We start from the raw sequence: 16,745 nt of genomic DNA, 5'->3' as shown, positions 1-16,745 counted from the left end.
GCCAAATTTGGGATGTTAAAATTATAGTGAATGGGAGTTTGAAAAGGGGAACATCAAGTCAAAATATAATAGACACAAGATGAGAAATTAAATCTGCTCTTGTAGTATGAGTGTTGTAGATATCAAAAATACCAAAGCCAGTGTGAACTGTTCATATAATATTGTTTGCACATAATATATACAGTAAGTTACTAATTTGACCTTTGACTGAGTTTTGGGGGTTGTGTATGTATCATTACTACCTCCTGGTGGTGAAATAGAATAATAACTACAGTTCAGAGTCTAACCAGATCAAGATAAATTGTCGGTCATAACAGTCAGAAGTGTCCTACATTTATAGTTGCTGGGTTTTTTTAACTGCTAAAAACATCTGGCTGCAGGCTGGACTGTAAAAACATGAAGGACCTCACTGATGTGCTTTAAATAAAGTTCACTGTGGCCTTTTTGCACCTAGTGTCATCTTTTAAATTCCAGAAAGTCTCACACGAGGTCTGTGTTGCACTCATACAGTCTATGATTGAACTGAACTGTCAGATCTAAGAAAACCACACAGTCTGCTGGCACCTCCTGGCGCTGTTTACTCCGTATGGACACCACAGAGGCTGCAGAAAATAGCGCTAAGGCTAGCAGAAGAGCAAACCTATCCATGGGTGTTTCTGAGTCGGGTTCATTAGCTATTTCTATATCGGTAAATCACTGACATTAGTTGATATATTCACCGTTAACCGAGAGGATGCTTCAAAGTTTTGCCACCCCGCGGGGAACAACGTGAACTACAGCGGCGGCTCAAAGCCCGGATGGAGCAGCCATTGGGGAAGTGTACAGGGCTTTAACGTAACTGAGGAGGGCTCTGTGGAATAAAAAAAGAGACAAAGTAAGAGGCGACCGAAGACAGAAATATTCAAGATCTGAAAGGCTCATTCGGCGACACATACCGCTAACTTGAAAACCTCCACCGGGACTTGAGTGCTTTCGGACACAGTATCCGAAGCGACAGACTTGAACTGTGGAAGTTGGGATACGTCCACACAGCGGAAAATATACAGCTGAGCCTGCGCTACAACTGCTAGCCACACGCTAAGAAGCACAACTAGCCACAAAGCTAACTGTAACTGAGCTGTGAACTTGCTTTCAAATCAGGGTTTGAAATTCAGTCACAAGCTCAGGCTCTGTGAGAATCCAGGGACTTGCTTAATGAATTATGTCTGCCACAAGCATTGACCCTCAGGTAGGAAGGACGACGTACTTCGCCTGTAAAGAGCTTGCAAGCTAGCTACCTGCTAACGTTAACGATTTATTGGGCTATGGCTATTCCTCGGAAGTGCTAGCTAGCCACTAGCGTTGGCCGGTGCATGTAGCTAGCAAGTTAGCTGTATTCCGTTAAATTATTAAATGTTTTAATGTTTTTGTAAGAACGATGACACACGTTAGCAGCCCATTGTCAAACACATCTGTAAAGAAATCATTTGCAGTGTAACCGACGAAGGAGAAAAAAAAGTGTCAGCCTTTGGCTGAATGCGTGAAATCTAAAGCCAGTTAAACAGATTGACATAAAGGCTCAGGCTAACTTATTCTGTTAATAATAACTTTCAGTGTAATGTGTTGTGTTGTCTAGGTTGACCTAAATGGTTGTAGTCTGTTAAGGGAAACTAAGTTTTTAAGCTGCATCAAGGCTGGTGGCGTTCAGAAAGCCGTTTTAAGGGAGCTACGTTAGTTAGCGAAGTTGTTTGTGAATTGACGCTAGCATTAGCTTGTTAATTAACACAAGTTATACACTAAATTGTATATTTCATTAAACGAATGTCAGTAACCTCTATAGCCAGCTGTAAGCATCTGCACCTTTAACTGTAGAGTAACTGTAGGTAGATGTTTTGCATTGCCTTTCTTCAGGAAGTAGTCTTATGTTCAGTTCCATGGCAATGAATAGATAACATCATGGACTGTAGTCAGTCCAAACCTACGTGTGAAATCTCAGACCTACTGAAAATAATCTTGTCTCTTTTTTTTTCTCTGTTTTGTATGGTGCAACATGGATGCAGAGATCAAAGGGACAAGCATCTAAAGGTGAGTCAAGATAAATTCTTTGGACATATGTATAGTCTGGGCCTTTGCCAGTTAAATCAGCGATAGTCTTATTCTCCCCTGACATACACTACTGTCAGGCTCCACAGCATTCTGGCAGAGTAGCTATATTATGCTGAGGATGTGATGGAAGGTACAGATTAAATTATTAAACTGAGGTGACAAGTTAATTTGCTATTGTGTCACTTTCCTCAGATGAAAAGACATATTGGAAAGGAAATATCTTTTTCTTAATTAACTTGGCTGACTGTTTCCCAGATACATCACTCAGTAGTCCTGTATTAATATATTGCAAAAACAGTATTTAGATGTAAACTCAGTGGTAAAAATGTGCACTCTCTGACACTATTGTTTAATATCCAGTATGTCATTAAAGGGGCAAGCGAATTTAGAAAACCATTGGTCATTGTGGATAAAATTTTTGAACCTGTGACTTTTTATGCAAACTTTCTTTTGTTTATTGCTGTTTCCATGATGATAAGTTGTTAATGATGCTAACCACAGTTTTCCCAGCACAATACTGGTGCAGTCTCTGATTTGACGTTGCCGTTCTGGTTTGACATTTACATTTCTGGGTACATGAGGTTATGGTATCACAATATTACATCTAAATGTATTGTTTGAGTGTGACACTCACTGCTGTAGCCTTGAAAATTGTTTGTAAAATATTGCAATTTGCTGTTTAGCAAGGAGTGGAGGCTTTGATCAGCTCTGACAACTTGAGATTCTTGTTGAAATTGAATTGTTCAAATGCTTCATAATCCACATCACTACTGTTCGTCCTTATCATCAGGATGTTCCAATCATATTTCACTGAATGTTGTCATGACCAAAACATGCTGTAGTAGTAGTGGATTGAATTAGGCCACAGCCTTAAGGTTTTATCGCCACCTATTGTGCTGGCAGACACTCAGTATTTCAAAACCAAATGATGTGGACCATAAACATAAATACACAGTTACATATTTTTTTTAATTATTTTTTTTCAAACCCATCAATACTGCTTCTTGTGCAGAATGATTACCCAGTAGTTCGTTGTTGTCAGTTCTTCTCCAGCAATGACACTGGTGGCAGTACTGTTATATTTTGTTTACGATGCCACCTTTGATCAACTGCAGTTGCTGGAAAAGGTGGAGTGGCAGACAGGTCTTGAGTCATTCTTTACCTGTAGGTCTGGCTGGCAACAAGCTACAGGCTGATTCACCTGCAGGGCAGGATAAAGTCAAGTTCCACAGGGCTATCTGGCATAGCTTACTAATTTTCATGTTTCTTTTTGTCTTTTGGAAAAATACATGTAGTAGGGACAGACAGATCTGAGTTCTTGAAAAGAGTGAATGTTTCCTTTTGATATATTTAGATTTTTACCCATACATAATCCCAGGGTTATCTTTAAATCTGTTGTATGCTTTATTGGCAAGTGCAGCTTCAGAAGTTAAACAGAACCATCACCCATACATGTAAATTTTCATTATTGCAATTTTGTCTTTGTAGTGCAAAATGGTTCACTGCATCAGAAGGAGACTGTCCATGACAATGACTTTGAGCCATACCTTACTGGTCAATCAACTCAGGTAACTTCCGCTCTCCATCTTCTATCACATTATTTTCAAGTATAGTGGTCATTATCAAATGCTGCAATATGGGAAATGTTCACACAGTGAAACCATTAAACTGATGGACTAAGCAATGAACTGTGTTTGTTAAGCATTACCTGAAACAAAATTGTAAAGTGTAAAGCAAATACTATAGCAAACAAAGTTTTATTTATTTTTACAGGCTAATTTTAACATTACGTTATTTGCCAATGTTGTGACTGCTGACTTTCGCTCATTTATTCAGAACAACAGTTACCAATCCATCACCGACCCCTACCTGTCCAGCTACTACGCTCCTTCCATTGGATTTCCATACCCACTCAGTGAGGCTCCCTGGTCCACAGGTGGGGACCCCCCGATTCCTTACCTCACCCCCTATGGACCCTTGAGTAATGGAGACCATCACTTCATGCCGGACACAGTGTTTGGCCAGCCAGGGGGCTTGGGAAGCAGTATCTACCCCCACAGGTTTAACTTTTTCCCTGAAAACCCTGCCTTCTCTGCTTGGGGCACAAGTGGCTCCCAGGGCCAGCAGACTCAAAGTTCAGCCTACGGTGGCAGCTATAGCTATCCTCCCAGCTCCCTGGGAGGCACTCTGGTGCCTGATGGTCAGACAGGCTTTCACAATGACACCCTGAACAAAGCCCCTGGTATGAACAGCCTGGAGCAGGGTATGGTTGGTTTGAAGATCGGTGGGGATGTCACTGGTCAGGGGTCAGGAGTCAAGGCTGTAGGATCTGTGATTGGTGGACCTGCGGTGGCAGCCACAGGAAATGGAGCCACACCTATTGGAATGCCACCACCTAAACCCACCTCTTGGGCAGCAATTGCCAGCAAACCTGCTAAACCACAGCAGCTGAAAGCTAAGGTGAAGCCAGGAATGCCCAATCCAGGGGGAGCTCTCCCCCCACCACCTATCAAACACAACATGAACATTGGGACCTGGGACAAGGGCCCTGTGACTAAAGTAGCCACAGCTCCACTGCAGCAACAGCAGCCTCTTGGCTTGCCTCATGCCATGCCACCTCAAGCCCCCATGCAGCAAGGACCCATGCAGCCCCCCCCTCCCCAGTCTTTGGTGCAGCCCCAGATGCAGCCTATGGCCTTACAGCCCCAGCCTCCCCATCACCAGCACCATCAGCCACCACCACAGCCCTACCAAAACCACACCCAGCCCCCACAACCCCAGACCCGCTGGGTTGCCCCACGCAACCGAAACCAAGGCTATGGGCAGGGTGGTCCTGGCCATGATGGTAGTGGGGTGATGGGTGTGGTTGGTAGTGGGAACAACGGCCCCCAAACATCTGCCAGCCAGGGACCTGGTGTAGAGTCCCACCCAGTGCTGGAAAAGCTGCGTGCCTCCCATAGCTACAACCCCAAGGACTTTGAATGGAACCTGAAGAACGGTCGTGTTTTCATCATCAAGAGCTACTCCGAGGATGATATTCATCGCTCCATCAAGTACTCCATCTGGTGCAGCACGGAGCATGGCAACAAGCGGCTGGACTCAGCGTTCCGGGCCATGAATGGTAAAGGTCCCGTGTACCTGCTGTTCAGTGTCAATGGCAGTGGTCATTTCTGCGGTGTGGCAGAAATGCGTTCGCCAGTGGACTATGGGACCAGTGCTGGCGTTTGGGCACAGGACAAGTGGAAGGGCAAGTTTGATGTGGACTGGTTGTTTGTTAAGGATGTGCCTAATAGCCAGCTGCGCCACATCCGCCTGGAGAACAACGACAACAAGCCAGTGACCAACTCCCGTGACACCCAGGAGGTTCCTCTGGAGAAGGCCAAACAGGTGCTCAAGATCATCGCCACCTACAAACACACCACCTCCATCTTTGATGATTTCTCCCATTATGAGAAGAGGCAGGAGGAAGAGGAGGAGGTGCGCAAGGTGGGTACAATCATCTCATACTGTTACCTTGAATAAACCAACAGGGTTTTTGGTTGTCTTTTACTAGAAAACAGGGCTGGACTCATGCTCACATTATTCACATAGATGCTACTACATTTGACTGTTGATGTGTGAGAAGGTAATTCTTGCTTTTGTTTCCTCTTATTTGGTCCTTTTGCCAGACTTTTGAACCTGCTCAGATACAGAACCGCTCTCGGTTGGATCAGGTAAAGAACTGTCTTATTTTCTTATTGTTGTCATTGACTGTGCCATTAGTATTGTGTTTATTAATTGGTGCTTTTGATTGTGGTGTTCACACAGTGAAGATGAAATTTTACGTAATATATTATTTTGCCATTGCTTGAAGTAGATACGTGTGAATGTCTGTTCAACAAAAAGTCCTGTAGCTGACTGCACTGTTATGTAACATTTATTTGCCTAATGTTATTTCTTTGTTGTTCTCTTTCCAAACAGGAGCGCCAAAACAGGAATAAACAATAGAAGACATTTATCCTTGGCTTGATCAACAGTTACACTAGGACTTGATTTAAGAGACAGAAGAATATGAAAATGCAACCAAGCCCTTCATTTTTTTTTTCTATTTAATCCTGGTGAATCTCTGCCATTGTCGAGACTTGTGCTTTTTTTGCCCCATGTACCACCACTTCTTGTGCAGGGATAACAAGCTGATTTAATGTATTACCTAGCCACCACCACAGTCTTTAGTTATTTTTTTTCTTTTGAGTATATTTTTCCTCCCGTTCCATCACGTACTCTTCTCTCACCAGACTGGTTTTCTCTCTCTTGCCCCCATCCCCTCCTCTTTCCAACTGAATCAGGGTTTGACTGCACCATGGAGAAAAAATCTGCCACTTTATATTTCAGTACAATCAGGAACGGATGTGTCCTGCCCCTATTTGTCCATTTGGGGGCAACATTGCCATGCTTCAGAGGTTTAACTGTGCCAACAGGGTTGGAGGATCCCAAAGGCAATGTTGGACTTGGAACTGTGCGATAATAAAACTTCAATGGTTTATCTATTTTTCATTCAAATCGACAAAATCTCTATTTTTTGGCTTACTACTGACAGTTTTCATTTCAGAAACCTGTTTTCTGGAGCCTTAATGTTTTTTTTCTAATTATCGATGACTTCTCAAAAGAACTGCTCAAACAGTGACACTGCTGGAGAAATCAGGGATAGTGTGAAGTCACACGGGACTCGAGACATTTCAGAGGAGGAATTGCAATGGCCTCTGGGAAAGAAATAATGGATGTGTCCTCCACAACCAGAACTCTCACCATTTAAATCAAAAATTGTACTATTGACATCTTTCACACCCCTTTGCTTTGCATTCTTTGATGTCTGTCTTGAAGGGATCTTTTTGTATGTTTCATCAGGAGATTCTGCTTGTGTACACAACCCAGTCTGAGAGAATTGTCGCATCCACCATTTTAAATTGCTTTATCAGAATTATGTAATGATGTAACTGCTACATTGAACTGTTGCTATTGCATTTTTGTTCTGCGAAAAGGGGGAGGGTTCACGTAATTGTCCATTCACCGTCATTCTGTCTTAATCCTCTGTTTTGGTTTTTTTTTTTGTTTTTTTTTTTTCCTCAAATTTGGTTTTGCTAAGTCTATCATGTTGGTCGTAATGCTAAGCTTTAACGTAGGAGCCTATATATTCATGGAGAAAGCCTAAAAATGTATAACCTAAAAATTAATGTAACTGATTTACTATCGAGTAAGAAAAAAATAAGAATGAAATGTGGTTTCTGTGTGTTTTTTGGTTGTTGCAACTATAGTTTGTTCTAGACTGAAACCATTGATTATGATAAAGTAAAGTACTTTGAGGTACAGAAAAAAAAGATTGGATATTAAAAAAAATGAAATCATTAATAGAAGTGTGTGCCCATGCATGGCAAGCTGCAATATAGTAAGTCTGCAGGAGATGTTAAAACTATTACCCTCCCTGCAGCTTGTCTTTAGGGTCAAGGTGCTGTTTTTAGTCAACAGTTTTTAAGAAAAAAAAACCAACAACAATGTGCCCCTGTTCTCATGTCATTCAGGCAAGAATGTCAAAGCCAGAATGCAGATTATTTGTTTGCGAGATCAGCGTTTGGGATCAGCAGGTTTTCTCTTGACTAGTTTGAATTTGTTGCTTCAGTGTTTTGTGGATTGCAAGGTTACAAATGATGCAGAGAGGAATGCTGCTAACAGATATGGCTGCCTCTTTCGTTTGAAGGGATCTTTTCTCAGTTGTGTATTTGTGTTAATCTGATGTAGCCTCATGGTAACTGAATTCAATTTTCAGATTCCACTTCTCAATTTTCTGTTTGAAATATTTGATCTGAAACGGATAATGTTGTTGGTTGCACCTGTTTAGGTTAATGTGGCCTGGACAGTAAACTGTGTGCATTTTCAGATTAGGTAATTTATGTGCTGTTTGATCTGTCTTGTTTCTGTGGGAACCTTACCCCATTCTACTATTGAGATGGCAGGAGTGGTGCACTTTGATGAAGTAACTCGTGTGTGAACTGTGTCCTTCACAGCAGTATTTCCAGATGTGTGAAGCTCTGTTATTTTTACCTGGCCAGTGTACCCACCTGCTGTCTAGAGAACTGACCTCTAACAGTAGCCTTTCCTTCTTCTTCTTCTCCGTTTCACCTGCACTAATTAATAGCTAGGATATCCAAGCAATACGGTGAACGCCCTTCACATGTTTGCCTTCACCATCGCCACTCTCTCCGTGCAGCGTAGAGTCGGGGGTGGGTGAGAAGCTAAAGGATGCCATCGAAGGCTTTGTCGCAGCCGTCTTAGCCTCAGGAAGCTGGTTGTGATTGTAGTACAGGGCTAACTTGCACGTTAACTGTCTGAAGATGTTTGCTGAAAGAGGGATGTCAGGATAGCCACGGAAGTATATTTATCAACACTAGAAAAGGAGAAATGACATGAGATACTAAATCGACATTGGTTATCTTATAGACCACAGCTGTAGTGGATATACCTTGTTCAAAAGATCTATCTTGGTTTTTCTTTATAGAAGAAATCAAGCCTTAATAAACTGTCCATTCAGAAATTACCTTGTCTTGATCTCATGAATTCTCTGTTAGCAGCTAACAGACGCCTACAGTGACAAACAGAGGAAGCTATGCAGGGCAGCTTTAGTGCTTAAATGTCATGGAAAGGTTTTCCGAGCTGTAACAGTTTTATTATTCCCACCATGTTTTCAACATCTGTATTCTGTATCTTGCGCTGTTACCAAAGCTGTCATCTGTTTCCACAGTTTCAGACGGTCCACCAGAGAGTTGGAGTGCACAAATGTAATGCTGCTGCGTGGGATGAAGCGTTTCTTAATTATAAATTTATTAAATGGATTCTGACATTTCTGTGGCTAACCTAACCTTAAAAAAATATTTACAGATGCTTTAAATTGGAATCTGTGCATGTAAGAAGAGTAATTTTTTGATAATCCAATTGTTTAGCTGGAGATGGTCTCCACATTCTCTTTAAGGCCCTGAAAATGTAGGTTTTTTTTTTTTTTTTTAACAGCGAATTTATTCCACAGTGGATTTTCTGTTCTTTCTTTGACAGGAGCTCTCCATGGTGCTGATCCTCTGATTTGGAAGAACTGCTGGTGGGACGTGCCAGTCACAAAATGAAGCAAAAGACGCTATCTGGAGTGAGAACGCTGTAAGTAGATGGAACATTTTCTTGCGTCTTAGATGTATGTGAACGTCATGCAAAAGAATGAATCGCCCTCAGATGAGCAGGGACGTTCTCTGTTTCACATCGACATTACAAGATAGCTAATATGTCTTTTTTTATTGCTACATTTATAGAATTAACTCGGATTGAATATGGCTCTGCAAATGTGACATGCATGGAGCAGAGTTGACATGACCATGTGTAATTCCTCATGAAATAATCACAAGAACAAGTAGAAAACTGAGTGCAGCTCAGGCTTTATTTATAACAGTACAAAACATGCATCCAACTAAGGTAAAATATAGCAAACAGACTCTCTACTCTGAATGTCAGGGTAGCAAATGCCCAACACAAAATAAATTAGAAACATAAAAAAAGATGTTTTTAACCTATTAATTGAATAAATAATCCAAAAATATGTATTCATGTCATAAATATTATCATGCTGGTTGTTTAAAATTAATGACTGTGTCCTTTAATTATGATAATGTATTTTTTTAGGACCCTGAATGTTCAGCTTCCATGAAAAAAAGCCTGTATTGAACTAATGATGCTGGAACATGAAAGAAAAATGCAACTTTTGCCAATTTGAGGTTAATTTAGTTCATTCATTTGTCTATAAAATAACCTTTATTCAAAAGTATGAGTCAACGGCATAGATTTGGTTGTTAAAATCACACTTCTCTCAGCTGAATTTTAATGTTTTGTCTAGAAAAAAACAATCTTCTGTTTTAGTGTTCACAGCCAAGCAATAGTTTGAAAGCAAAACAAAATCCGAGTTGGTGTGTTGAGATGCAGTGTATTTTGTGCGTGTTTATCTTGTTTAGTCCGGTATTCATCGTTATGGCCTTCAGTGGTGTCCACCTTCATGCGCTGTCAGATGGACGCCTGTAGGTGGCATTGAATCACTTACATTCTATATGCTGACTCCATCCGAATAAACACTGCAGCCGTCATTAGTTTGAATCCCCTGGAGGCTCCTCAGCCTCTGCTGGGCCTGAGGTCTGAGCCACACAGTCAAGGTGTGGTGGACTGGAACTGCTGGCCTACTTTTCACTCTTGAAATGATTTAGCACACTCCAATTTCAGCTGAAATAAAATAATATTTAAAAAACGAGAATACAGCCCACACCTTAGTGATGGCCTCCATTACATATTGCAAAAAATTTTCAGGACTAGAACAGACTACTAAAGATTTAACATTCAGCACTAAGCGCCGTGGATGTCTCCATTATCAGACGCACACTAGGTTTGGGTGTAATTTCTAGGCGGGATTTGCAGCCGATGCATCAAAAACCTGAGTTTTAGTTTAACTCTTCATTTTAAACATTTATCATTTATTATTTTTGCATTTCATATTTAGGTCACTCCTCCCGCTTTTTGGAATTGATTGTGCTGCCTGACAATAAGCTTTTTTTTTTTTTTTTTTTTTTTTTTACATGGAAGGGATAAGAATGGCGCACTTGAAAATTAAAGCCTTCCAATGAGTCCTAAATTTAAAAAAAAAAAAAAATCAAGTTAAGATGCATTAAAAGGATCATAAATTCAAACGTTTGGCAAATAGGTTTTGGTAAAAATCCTAAGGATGGCCACTGACCCCACTTGGCGAAAGTCCAATTGTTTTCCTAAACCTACGTCGTATCTGCTACATTTTAGATTTAATTGATAGATGGAGATCAGATTAAATCGACATTTAAAACCTATATTTTGGACTAACGACAGGATACAAACGTTAACTGGGGTAACCTCATTTTACACTATAATGGCCTATTAAAGTACGCATTGCGTCCATCCAAACACACACGCACTCACACACATAGGCACGCGTACACGCACACGCGCTCAGTTGAGTGACAGTACAGCAGTCAGCTTTATCTTACTGTTGAAGGTTGGCAGCAGCCAGGGCCTGTTTTTTGTGTGTGTGTGGCATTGAGGGTCAAAGTAGTAAAACCTACAGCCTGCGGCCTGGCGGAACAATGAACGAACAAAAATGTGAAGCATGATGCTGTGCAGATTCCTCTCTTGGCATTCACCGCGTGCCTTAATTGTATGGACATTAAATCAAGGTCCGCTGTGAACACGCAGAGTGACAACCCTTGAAGACGTCGCCTTTCTCACCCTGCTGATGGGCGCAGAATGAAGCCAAGCGCGCGGTTTTCTCACCCTGCCTGACTTCCACACGCTCAAACCTCCAGCATCTTCCGCCAAGGAGGATGCAAGACCGCATGACTGCGATTTAAGTAGCCTCCAGCTCCCGTTTCCGTGCGCGCGCTCGACTGCACACACACACACACACACACACACACACACACACACACACACACACACACACACACACACACACACACACACACACAGAGAGAGATTCTCTCTCACACGCACACAAAACTAAAGCCGATTTGCAACACAATCACGCGCACAAACACACGCATTTGGACACTCAAATCTAAAGCCGATTTATAGCCTACACCAGCAATAACACGCGCCGCCACATTCTTCTCCTGCGCCTCTTTTGGATTCCACGCAAAGAAATATTGATATCACTGCGCCACAGCTCAGCACCAGACCCCATCAGAACACGGCCCATTATCAAAGGATGTAAATCAAAGCTTGCACCTGGAAACAAAAAAAGAAAAGCCCAGCATAGCATTTGCAACACCATTCTACTCTCTGAATCGTGGTGGTGGTGCGTCTTTACGCATCTCCTGGCTGGTAAACCTCTCCGCACAGAATGACAGCTCAAGCTACCCAGCCTCTCGCTTTGTCCTTCCTCAAAACCACTCAATTTACACCGTTACCCTGACCCCCCCAAAAAGACACAAAGACAAGAGTGAGAAACAGAAGGAAGCAAGCGGTCGTGCGTCACAAGGCTATTTGTTTGAAGTCATACATCCCACTGCGAAGAGTACTGTATGTTCCATTTAACTTGGCTTGGATGCAGTTCCTCGACTTGTCCATGATCAACGCCCTCGGACAAAACGCGCGATGCCTCCTCTCTCCTCTCATGCAGCTGACAAACTACAGAAGGCTACTTTTACATGAGGCTACAGTATCTGTGGGAAAAAAAACACCAAGTCGCTCTAGCATATCCCTAAAGCTGCTGCAGACAGGGAGGCTGACTCGGCTCTGAGGTGGGGAAAATGGCTTCTTCGTCTTCAGAAATGTCCTCCCTCCACCAAGAGTCAGTCGGTTCCTTTCTCGGTTCGAGTCTTTTTAATCTGACCCATTTCAGGCACAATCCAGCCCTGGATGCATACCCCTCCTTCTCTCTCTCTCTCTCTCTTGCTCTCCTCTCTCTCTCTCTTTCGGGCTGTGTGATCCACTGTCTCCCGGATTAGAGCGCCCCTCTCTTCCCATCCTAGACAATTGCGAGTCTCTGCTGATTGGGCTTCAGCGCAAGAGGATTACATGGGCGCACAATGACGTCATGGCCCGGGGCCCAAGCCGCCACCCCCCCCCCCCCCCCCCCCCATTAAAACCAAATCCTCATCAGCCCCAAATGTCCTTGAAACCGCCGACCTGACTTTCTGCAGCGCGTCGTGCATGTATGCATCGGTGCAGCTTTACTGTTTGTGGCTACAAGATAGTAGGCTGGTTTTGAAGGGAATGGCCGAAAATTTACTAACAAATGCAACGCAGGCTGCATGCAGAAGAAGACAAAATGCCACGAGAGCTCCAGTGTCGCCTGTGTGCACCTGAATGCCAGCACCTTGACGCTTTTGCCCCGTGCACGTCCACGTCCGGCAGGTTGATTTCTACTTCAGATGGTGTTTCAGGTTTATAGTGAACAAAAATACGGATAAGCTCAGCTGTGGCCTGGTTCCTTTATGATTTTTGCAAACGCACCAAATCAAGTTTTCATCCGAAACCTTAAGCACAGCCCCATTTGCCTCCGCACCTAAATTTTGCCAAGATGTAATGGGAAGCAAAAGGTGAAAGATTTTCAGCATTGCTTATTAAACATTGGTATTCTGATTAGCCTGTTGCAAATGCAGACTATTACACGTGATACAGGCCCACATCAGCATTCAGTTGTTTTCCTTTTGGGACTAAACGTTTTATGTCACATTTACATCGAACTGTATGTTTGCAAAATCTGCAAAACTGCACCGTGTTCACGGTTATTCTTCTAAGGCCTGCGGCCTGTGATCCGGGATGATCAGGACTCCCATCACATGCTACTGCAGCAGAGTTACTGCTTCTGCATTAAAGGGGAATACAGAAATAATGCGCATTTAAGCAATGCACAAGCACAGGAGATATCTTATAGCCTAAACGATTGTGTGATAAATTGTAATGAATGTAATAGTTTCTTTGTAAACTCTGAATGAAACAGTTATTTACTTTTAGCTTTAAAGATGCTGACTTGGTGACTGTTGTGCCATTTAGGTGAATATTTGTCAGCTTCCCTAAATGCATTATTGTGGGGTTTTTTTTTCAAACTGGTAAAGCAGAAGGATATTTTTGCCTGTTGCTTCAATTTCCATTATCCAGATTCTCAAAAGTAGTTTTACATATTTTCCCTATTTAACTCAATCAAATGAAGACGCTCGTTCTCTGTTTTGTTGGCTATAGCCCATGTATTGCTTGTTTTTTTTTCTTTTTTACTCTAAAGCAATTTAGCATCAATTAGTGTAACTGAGCCTTTGGCTTTATGATTAATTTTTTTTGACCTTCTCACACAAACAACTCCTCTCCACACTGCCTCACATCAAGGCCTACATGCATTCATATTCTGCATTTAAATATCGTTCCGATGAAATCCTACTGGAATAGATTGATTTCTGTCCCGGAAGAAAATGTCACTGCATTTTCAAATGTTTCCCTCTTCTTCTGTAGCTTGTGTCTATACCTCCCACTGTTGGCTGAACAAAGAGATGGAGAGGAGGAACCGTCAGCGGTGTTTAGGATGAAACCGCTGCCATTTAGTCTCCATAGCCCAAAGAATCGCAAATGCGCTCTTATTTTCAAACAAATGCAATTATTAACTATTTTAACAGGCGTGCATATTGCCTCATCTCACCCCTCCGTCGTAATCTGCATCTGAAAACGAGCTTCCTGCATCTACGTTAATGCAAGACAATTTACTACCTCAGCTCATTTGTTAGGCCTGTAAGACTGTTGGCTCCCGCTGCCAAAATTGAGCAAAATGCAATAAGCCGTGCTGCAGGAGAAGCGTCCTCTGTCCAAATATAGCCTATACTGATAAATCCACGCCGGCTTGGACTCAAAAAAATCCTTTGTTCAGTGTCTTACTCTCGTCGTTGCTGGCATCCTTCAGCTATGCACCATACTGTGGCTCCATCACATCTTCTCTCCATTTTGTGCAACCGCAGGCTTTCAGCTGTGCAAAGGAGGGGAAAAAAATGCATGCAAGCATAACGCCTAAACTTTAGTCAAGAAATACATTCCGCGTCTCTCCACATGCACGATGTAGCACACAGGAGCGAGGTTGTGAATTGAATTGCTGTTGCTTTTTCTCCTCGTCTCTCCCTCTGCCGAGCTGAGCGGCCTCCACATCTTAAGCTGAATGAAGGGGGAGTTGTCCCTGTGCATTACAATGACATTCAGGCCCCATTCATTCAGCCACTGTCTAACGGTCTTTGGACAGCAAATGCACCCCCATCGGGGGGTCGCAGCCCCCTCATTACACCCCCAATCCCAACACGCAGCCCCCCACAATAGCCCCAACAAAAGAGAGAAGAGAGTCGGCCCCAGTTGTGCGAGCTGCGGCCCCTGGACTTTTGAGGTATGCTGGGAAAATATGCCTTTGCATTTGAATTGCATTTAAAGAAACGTGCCGCGGAGGAGTTGAACGCGAAGTTTGTCGCCAAAAGCACTCCAAAAATAAATATGTATGCAGTTTCTAATTTCTCCACGCCTGTCTTTATCAGCTCTCCGCAGCAGGTGCATGAAGAGCTTCACATCAAGGTTCAAATCAGGTGATCTAACGTGCAAAATGTAGCCTCGTTTAATCGCAGTGTGCGCGTAAAGGCGATAAAATGCGCGCAGGCTTATGAACAGCAAAGTTGGCGGAAGCATCTGACTGAAAATGTACGTTGAAGGAGCAGAGAGGTGAGCTTCAGGACCAGGCTCTTGTACAAATCTGCACAATTACGCATATGCCAGGGAAAGTTGAGTTTCTTCTCTGCGTAAATACGCACCATGGATGCAGAGTGTAAGTGAATTTAAAGCAACTCATTTATAAGAAGTGGGGAATTTTTGCTTTTGAAAATCTCCAAACAATGGATGTAGCCTTAATGGCATAAGGAGGGATTTAAATAGTTGTTCTATAAAAATAGCATCTCAATCAGCATCTCAATTGATTTCGTTCTTTCTCTGTGGTTTGTATATTCAACTTAAAAAAATATTTTTGAATTGTGTAAAATATTGATCGAGTTGAATAATAATAATAACAATAACAATAATAACAATAGTGATGATAATAATAGTAATGCTAACAATAATATTAATAATAATGGGGAGCACCGGTGCCAGGCTGAAATAGTGGAGAGATTGTCCCGGTGTGTGGAGACAACTTTCCCAGGAAAATCATACCGATTTCCGAAATGCTGTTGAAGGCCCGAATAGGCACAGCTGGGCATCTGCTTATGGTCCTATTCATCAGGAGGAGGGAGAGGTCAGCACTGCAGCCCGGTGGGCAGCTCCGCACTATAAGCTCGTTATGCAGATATACACAGCTTATAGTTTATAACAGGACTCAAAGAGAAACACTCTTTCTCCAAATAAACCACCTTCAGGGGGATCAGAAAAGTCACACAAATATATGGCGTTAACTTATTCATCTATGACGTACTCTGAAGATATTTATTGAGATGTTATCATAATTGACATGCAAGTTGTTAATTTTATTAGTTTCCTTTCCTTTTTTTTTTGCATATTTATATTTCCAGCGAATTTGCGTTACTTTGTTTCCCCCACACCTTTTTTTTTAATTTAATACTTTTTCCCTAACAGGACAAAACATTTGAATTTAGTGAAAAATTGTCTCCAAGCAAAAAAAAAGAAAAAAAAGCAAACAAACAAAAGAAAAAAAGCCATTCTTAAATGCAGGAAATTTGCTTTAAAACAGTGGCTGAAGTTTATCAAAGAGAAAAGAAACGAATCTCCGGTGCATTTTCCCTTAAACCTCCCACACTTTTATACTGGCACTGCTACTTGTTTTGAGAGGCATATAAAGAGGTGTAATTTTGCAAACATTTCTTAAGTGCAGAGAGCCAGAAGGACCCTCTAGTATTGTCAAGGCAGAGAAAGAGAAACACGTTGACAAAGGAATCCATTGTTCCTGGTGAACAATTCAAGGGGCCTAGAAAGCTGTCCTCTACGATCAGGCAGTCGGCCGCTGATTTGAATGCAAGGGGCCCCTCCAAGGAGAAATGGTAATATATGGCAAGATACTGCAAACACTAGCCTATATTAAACCATGCAAGTCGTTTATTACCAAC

General features: G+C 42.2%; 1 protein-coding gene across 1 annotated transcript; it reads left to right on the top strand.

Moving 5' to 3' along the window:
* The first annotated feature begins 789 nt into the window (after positions 1–789).
* On the top strand, positions 790–8,653 carry LOC111574204 (YTH domain-containing family protein 1-like). Its single transcript, XM_023278656.3, has 6 exons — positions 790–1,228; positions 2,040–2,064; positions 3,574–3,653; positions 3,922–5,571; positions 5,754–5,798; positions 6,046–8,653. The coding sequence occupies exons 1-6, from the start codon at positions 1,202–1,204 to the stop codon at positions 6,070–6,072; spliced, it is 1,854 nt and encodes a 617-aa protein (XP_023134424.2). The 5' UTR covers positions 790–1,201; the 3' UTR covers positions 6,073–8,653.
* The last annotated feature ends 8,092 nt before the right edge of the window (positions 8,654–16,745 follow it).

Source organism: Amphiprion ocellaris, chromosome 8 (genome assembly GCF_022539595.1).
Source record: "Amphiprion ocellaris isolate individual 3 ecotype Okinawa chromosome 8, ASM2253959v1, whole genome shotgun sequence".
Lineage (NCBI taxonomy): Eukaryota > Metazoa > Chordata > Actinopteri > Pomacentridae > Amphiprion > Amphiprion ocellaris.
Note: the sequence above shows the minus strand (reverse complement) of the source record. Positions and strands in the feature narration are given on the sequence as shown.

Excerpts from the sequence above, each read along its gene's own strand:
- LOC111574204 (XM_023278656.3), top strand. The coding sequence starts at position 1,202 with ATGTCTGCCACAAGCATTGACCCTCAG. Across the intron at positions 2,065-3,573 it reads AAAGGGACAAGCATCTAAAG|TGCAAAATGGTTCACTGCAT; the intron begins GTGAGTCAAGAT and ends TTGTCTTTGTAG. Across the intron at positions 3,654-3,921 it reads TTACTGGTCAATCAACTCAG|AACAACAGTTACCAATCCAT; the intron begins GTAACTTCCGCT and ends TCATTTATTCAG.